At 42.0% G+C, this 7,542-nt stretch overlaps 1 protein-coding gene across 1 annotated transcript; it reads left to right on the top strand.

The window, feature by feature from the left end:
* Window positions 1–3,377: 3,377 nt before the first annotated feature.
* LOC308282304 (UPF0450 protein C17orf58 homolog) lies at window positions 3,378–6,940 on the top strand (the record flags this gene model as incomplete). The annotated part of the gene is made up of 4 exons (XM_080722651.1): window positions 3,378–4,032; window positions 4,745–4,831; window positions 5,658–5,849; window positions 6,753–6,940. 4 exons carry the CDS (start codon window positions 3,378–3,380, stop codon window positions 6,938–6,940), a joined length of 1,122 nt encoding a protein of 373 aa, XP_080578777.1.
* Window positions 6,941–7,542: the final 602 nt, after the last annotated feature.

Genomic DNA, 7,542 nt, shown 5'->3' with positions numbered 1-7,542 from the left:
TCTTCTGACTGGTAACAAAGATGTTTAATGTTGGAAGATACACTTTCCACAAATCCTACAAAATGCTCCTGGCCGCCGGCGTCTCGCGAGAGTGTGTTACTGGGACAGAAAAAGGTCCATAATAAAGTAGATTTTCTGTTGATTTGTCTCTCTGGAGAAAAAAAGGCATTTTTAGTATGAAAATGTTGGGAATATTGAGTGAATTGTGACGATCGGGTCCAACATTTAGTCAACTGACCATGGCCATGGGGATAAATAAATAATGGTTCAGAAACTGTGTTCATGTTCACTCTCGCTCTTCTTGCCTCCTAAAAGGCGTCCGCCCACTTCACAGTTCACACAGATATTAGGGGAGGAAAAATGGGAAAATCGCGCTCTTTCGAACGACCATCATTTCGACCGGAGGGTTAGCTAGTAGCGAGTCACTCCACACGGAGGTTAGGGTGAGGGGTGAGGGTTAGAGTCGGGTGTCGAAAAGATGACATGTAGTAACAGCGACACGCTCCCCTCGGAGATAGCGAGTCTTGTCTATTTCAGTCTTGGCTGGTAGTTGTTGTGACGTAACGTAGGAACCGCCCTAAGATTGATGGTAGCGTCACCCCATTGGACACCATTTCAACCCTGTACAGTAGACTTTTAGGATATGCTTTATCCCCTCTACACCAATTCTCTTCGCCAAAAGAAAAATAGCCGACCTAGAAGCTCAGAACCCGTTGTGAGTTTGTAGATCAGCAATTTTTGGCTAACGCCAAGAATATGGATGCCGGGTTCAACCTATGGGTTCAACCACGAACACCAATGTCGTCGTTATTGGCAACGGTTCTGTTATCGCGAGAGCGAGTGGCAGCTAAAAATGTGCATGTTCCTGCGTAATGTGCTCGTTCGGAACAATGTGTCATAATTTTTGAATCTCTTTACTTTTAAAAGCGAAATTGTGCATACGATGGCGATTTCGATTGCATTTAATGAGCCGTGGGACCGTTGCTTGTTACATTTTATAAATGCAGGTTAGCTTACGTGGAAACGTGCTGACCCAGTGGCCTAATGGATAAGGCATCAGCCTCCGGAGCTGGGGATTGTGGGTTCGAGTCCCATCTGGGTCGTATTTAGTTTCTCGTTTTACCCAGAATAGCATGGTTACATAGTGGAGATACCATACCAGTATGTGTGGAACATATCACCAAGGCATCAGTGTCGCTCTTCAAGTAGCCTGCGAACGGCAGCAGTGTAAAAAAGTACTCATATGTTTTACTTATGTAAAAGTATCAATAGCAATACTGAAATAAATACTCTGTAAGTAAAAACCCGAAAGGGTCCGGAATTCAAGATTTACTTGAGTAAAAGTACAAAAGCATTGTTATCAAAATGTACTTAAAGTACAAAAGTAGAAATACTCATTATGCAAAATGTCCCATTTCACACGTTTTCTAATGTATATAAATATTTGAAAATATCTCCAAGACAGCTCACAATGCATTGCCGAAATGTTTATAAGGCTGAAGCAGTTATTAATGTATGTTTTTTAACAATCAATCTACAAAGTAACTATAGTCAAGTTTTCAAATAAATGTGGCGGAGTTAAAGTAGGCCTACAATATTTGGATCCGAGATGTAGGCCTATTGGAGACAGAGTAGAACTGTAGAAATAAAATAAATTGTAAATACTCCAGTAAAGTACAGATACCTAAAAAGGTAGCCTACAGTACTTAAAGGTGGATTTGCAGAATATTCATGTGTACAGTCATTTACAATTTCAGTCCTCAAGAGGGCAGTAATGCAACGCAGCCGGAACAGAATACCGCTATGGATAGCAGAGTCGCAGACACGCTTCGCTTTTCATGTAGGCTACGATTTACAGTAGTTTTGAAGTGAATGTTGAAACTGGGGCGTCTGGTCACGCTATCTTAAACATTTGTTTTCAAATTTTGGCAATTTCTTAGATTTTTGTATGTTTATTTTTTTTATTCATGAAATTATTTTAAAAATCATTGAATGTTTTGACAATTACTCGATCGTGTCCTCCCACACCGTGTAGTTTCATGGAGTATATGTTGAAGTAAAACAAAACGAGTTTACGTTTGTTTATTGCAAAAAAAAAAAAACGATCTGATCCATACCAATAGCAGACATAATTTCCAAGCAGAAAAAAGGGTGAAACAAAACAAAACAAAACAAAACAACTTCTTTCCACCTGTAGGCTATAATTATCATATCACTATTATGTAAACAGCAGAGGCTTACATTTTCCACGTAGACTTCTCTGGAACACATTCATGAATGAAAAGAGTGTCTGATGACTCTGATCTGATGTCATGTCACATCGCTGTGTGGTGTGGTTGGTTGGACGTCCCGCCTTCCTTTCCATCCCATCCAGTTCCCTTCCCATTCCCAAGCAGTCCATATAAAACTCCCAGGCATCCCTACACTCCGGCAGACTTCAAACATTGTCCCCACCGAACCATTCAGGATGACAGGGATTATTTCACTGCTCTTGTTTATTGCCGTTCCGTTCCATAATGCTGAGGAGCATGTTGTTAATGGTGAGTTTTATCCTTTTCTTTTTTTTATTTATAGGCTATTCTTTCTGGTTTATAGGCTATTTGGAAAAGGAAGGATTTACAGAAACACTTTATGGAATAAATAGTTAAAACCTTTTTTTTCTTCTTTTTTTTTTTTTACAATCATCCCTCATACAGATTATATTATTATTATTACATAGCTGTATAATTTCAAATCTCCAATGTTCTGCCTCACAGATGCCAGATCTGTTCAAAAACAATAACCCTGCAGCATTTATAGGCCCTACCTATAGGCTACTCAAATCAAGATGATCTTTTTTGTTTGTTTGTTTGTTTGTTTGGCTATATTATTAGTCTATTAGGGGTCAAAACATTTGTGGTGATTAAAGAGTTTATGTGAACAATCTGATCAGATATGTATGTCAGATTGTTTCTCATGACTGATGGGATGATGGGGAGTAGGCTACTCAGGACGATCTTTCGTTTTTGTGTTTTGCCTAAAGATCCTTATCAGGTTTCACTTTTTAAACTCAGAGATATCAAAGTCAAATCTTATTATTCCATAATAAAGTATCACAGTCCTGTTTGGTGGTGGAACATATAGCAGATCCACAGTTAATAAATAATTGGTACAGAGGAAAACACATAGTTATCATGGTGGTTGCTAGGTCCTGAGTTAAGAACTGCAACTGTCGGTCTCAAGGAATTGTCTTTAAATGGTTGGCAGACTAACCATGTTTAGGAGTGATATAACATTTATTCTATCAGTAATTTGTCTAATTTCATTACATTACATTACATGATGTGTCTAACTGGTGTGTGTACATTATTCTGTCTAAATCAGAGCTGTACACCCTCATGGAGAAAGGCCAGGGTGGCTTGGTGGATCCTGCCCACAGCAACCAGAGCAGGCTGGGGGTTAAGGAGCCCTCCCTGCCCATGAACGAGCTTCTGGAAAAGAGCAGCAGAACAGGGGAGAGCAAGTACTCCCTCCATCCACTACCCTCTGGCGTCTGGCCGAAGCATAGTGACCTGGTGCCCATCCCTCGCCACCACAGCCCTCACAACAAGAGCAAGAAAGGCCCCAAAAGTGACCGTCTAGTTGAGCACAACAGCGACAAAGCAAGGGCAGAGGCGGCCGGCCTGCTTCCGAAGACACAGCTGACAGGAAGCACGGTGGCCATCACCAACCGCACTCAGCAGAAGCCCAACACAGATCCCCATGCCAACGCCAACCCCCCGCAGCAGAGTGAGGCAGAGGGCCACCCCAACGCCAGGCCTAGAGGTCAACCCCACCAACCCCTGCTGCCTTCCCCGCCACACCAGCCCCCAGCCCCCTCCCCACGCAGGGAGCCAGCAAACAGACGGCTGGACCCGGAGGAGAACCGTCCAGGGAAATCTAGCCTCTATCAGTCAGGTTTGGGCGGAGCCGGTCGAAATAACAGCCGCCCATCTGTCCTCTTCAACCGACGTTCATCCAGCCTGCTCTTCCAATTTGATATCCTGAAACGAGGTATGTGAGATGACCTGGTCACATGCAATCACAGACAGTGCTTACTCACACACACAGTGACACACTAATATAGTACAGGAAGACAAAACTGTACAGTATATGTTCATAGATATGGTTTTCAGGCTGGTAAGCTTTTTATTACGATGGATGGTCACAAAGTTGTGGAGGGTTGGAGTGGGGTGTGCACAGATGCTGGTATGGGCAATGTACTCACAACTGATAAAGACATTTAAATAACATAAGATGTTGTTACAGTCAGTGTCCTATTTGTCATTCTACAAACAATACATTCACACAAAGAGTTCATCCAGCTCACAGGAGTCATGTTGACAGTCAGTCTGCATCGTTAAGACTGCATTATGCTGCCACAAATTGCTCACTCGTCCCTCAAATCTTGCTGTCAATGTGTCACTTTGTGGGGAGTCTCAGGGACATGAGAGGTTATGATGATGAAAATGCAAAACAAGTGAGATCAGCTATAATACTGTAATTATGGGGGGTCAAAAAATCCCCCCCTCCCGTGCAGAACCACACCCAGTCCTTTGCTGGTGGAATGTGATGCCTGGGTTTTGTAATGACAACCCTGTCCTTTCTAATGACACTGGAATGAGAGTCTGCTGTCTCCGTGCTGGCACAGTAGTAGACGCTCACTCGCTCTTGTCCTCTTTCCCTCTCTTCTTCTCATCCCTCGCTCTCTTTGTCTTCTTCACAGAGTCTGATTTCACTCATGACGCCTTCTGTATGAGTGAGTGCAGGAAGGAGAAGGAAGAGAGAGAGTATTACTGCTACAGTGAATTTGGTACGTAGGCAATGCATGCACTCACACAGGTACAGCAGAGAAACCACAGTGCCCACAACACTCGAAGAGTGTGAATGAGTGAGAATGAATGAAGAGGCTTTCAGGTGCACAGCCAAAGAATACAGTGAAAAGAGAACGAAGCCAACACTGAGTAATGCCCTTTCACAATTTTATTTGCCTCACTGGGACGTTTCAGCTCAAACAGCCTTCATCAGCATTCAACACTGATGAAGGATGTTCGAGCTGAAACACATCCGTCGCTGGTCCCGGAGAGGCAAATACAATTGTGAAAGGACATTACTGAGTGCTGTTCACTATTCACTATTCACTCACAACAATGGACAAAGCCTCTGAAGATGTGATTAACAATGATCTACTTCGAACTATCAAAGTAAAATCGTCCTATCCAATATCTTTTTTATTGTACTCTATCTAATAGTGATTCTTATGGTATAGCCTACACTATGATACGTACATGAAAATAGTTTTTCCTGTAGTAACACTGTCCTCTGACTTATTTTTTCATTTCATGACATTTTATTACCAAAAATAATAGTCTTATAGCATTGACAGTACATTAAAGCTAAACTGGTTTTGAGGTTGTAAAGAATAATTGGTAATGCTCTGGAAATGGGAAAATACTGAGTGGTATTTCTATCTGTAACGGGACATTTTCCATCTCTGAGTCTTCCTATTAAAGAACATAAGAAGACATACCAACAATTCTGGGGGTTCCATAAATTGTACACTTTATGTTCAAACATTATGGGGGGAATCGTATAACAAACTCATGATACGTTTTCATGTGTCTCTTGTCTTGAGACAGCCGTCAACGGGATTGTTCACGACATTGACGTGGTGCGCCGAGGAATACGCCTGATAACGTTGATGGTGAGCAGCGATGGCTTCTACAAGATGAGTCGTCTGTACATGACCCCAGACAGCTTCTTCTTCAAAGTCCGTCTTCTGGTTCTTGATACCTACAAGTGCAGCAAGCCCTGCCCGGACCTCAAACTTGGTATGTGCAAGACTGCAAGTATCTCTGAGATAGTATACGCTGCAAAAGCTAAAGGGTTAGTTAATCATGTGGGGACCCACAAGTTGAGAATCAATGGGTTAGAGAAGCTTGTGAGTTGTGACCACAAGGTTTTTTAGCTCCTAGGATAAGCAGATGACTTCTGGATGTGGGATTTAAATGAACAAAATCCTTTCTATTTCATTTAATGCTATGAAATATACAGAACCCCCCAGTGGAGATGCTGCATGCTCACACATGGGTGTCAGGAGGCAATCTGCTTACACAGCTAAATCCAGTGTGTTAAATTAATACCTCCCTAATAACTAGCCTGACTGTGTAGGCTAGTTGCCTATTTGTTGATGGGGAACAGATGCTGTTCCCAGATGTTAATAATATCTCTTGCCTCTATTATACCAGGTTGTTGAATGATATGGTTTTAGCCCTTTTGAATTGTGTAAAAATATATATATATATATATATATATTTGATATCATTTGGGCGAGATCATATTTTTTAAGACAAGGCTGATGCACACCTCAAAGGTTGGTGACAGGTGCATAGGACAATAATGCATATATTCAAAAGGGGATCTCTGATGATTAAATTAAATCGAATCAAAGAATGATGAATGATGAAGGTCTACATGACCGAAACATCGAAATAAAGCTACGCTTTTTTGCTACAAGTAAAGTTCTTGACAGTGTGCAGGGTCCTTTTCTTTGATTTCATTATCAGAGATCCGCTTTAGTCAAAAATCCAAAGCTGGAAACATAACTAACATTAGAGGATGCATTTTATATATTTTGTATATTTATCATACAATTATTATATTTGATATATCGGACGGACATGATTGGCTTGTATCCACTTCTCAAGCAGATCTTCTCAATGTCTCCTGTTTAGGGAGCAGATACATTGTCATGGGTCAGATCTATCACAGGAGGCGCCACCTCCCCAACGACCTCCTGACCCTGCTGGGGGGTAAACTGAAGCCGGGGGACGGCCTCCTGCGAAGCAACAACTACGTCAAGAGGTTTAACAAACGGAGGCATCAGAAAGCCCTGGAGGCCACCCGCTCCAGGTGTAGGTGAACCAAAGACAAGCCTACTGTACCCCCCACCCCCCCTCTGCTGCAGGGGAAGAGACATTGTAGCTGCTTATATGAACTGACCTTTAAGCAGACCGCCATCAGTGCAGGAGATAGAAGTTCTTCTGAAGAATGCAAGAACATATGTTCCTTGTGGAAAGGTGATGAATCATAAGCCTTTTTTTCTTTTTTTACAGATCCCAAAGCATAATTTAGTGTTCTCTTTGACAGAAGACACAAGCGTGGCGAGTTCAATGTTTTCTGACATGCAAAATTTGCGCCGTCTATTGAGGCCGGATCCGCATTTCTAGTTGAACTCATAACCCAAGTTTCAGCTCTTTTAGTAAAGCGTGTGTCATCATCATTATGGGCGTTACGTTCATGTCTGGTACATGAAGTCACTCAGTTCAATTTAGTGCAGCTCGCTGATTGGCTTTTCTCTAAAGGAAATATTTGGCCCGAAGGTGAAGTAAACCCCCTTCTGATATTTAGCATGACCTGAGTTCAGCAGTTCAATAGAAGAACTCAGATGGGGGAAATTTATTTGGCCTTTGACGCTGTTTAATTTAGCAGGGAGCCATGTTTCAGAGATCTTTTTTTCCCAAG

Source organism: Nannobrachium achirus (assembly GCF_963921795.1).
Source record: "Nannobrachium achirus genome assembly, chromosome: 3".
Lineage (NCBI taxonomy): Eukaryota > Metazoa > Chordata > Actinopteri > Myctophiformes > Myctophidae > Nannobrachium > Nannobrachium achirus.
This window is presented reverse-complemented; position numbering and strand designations above follow the sequence as displayed.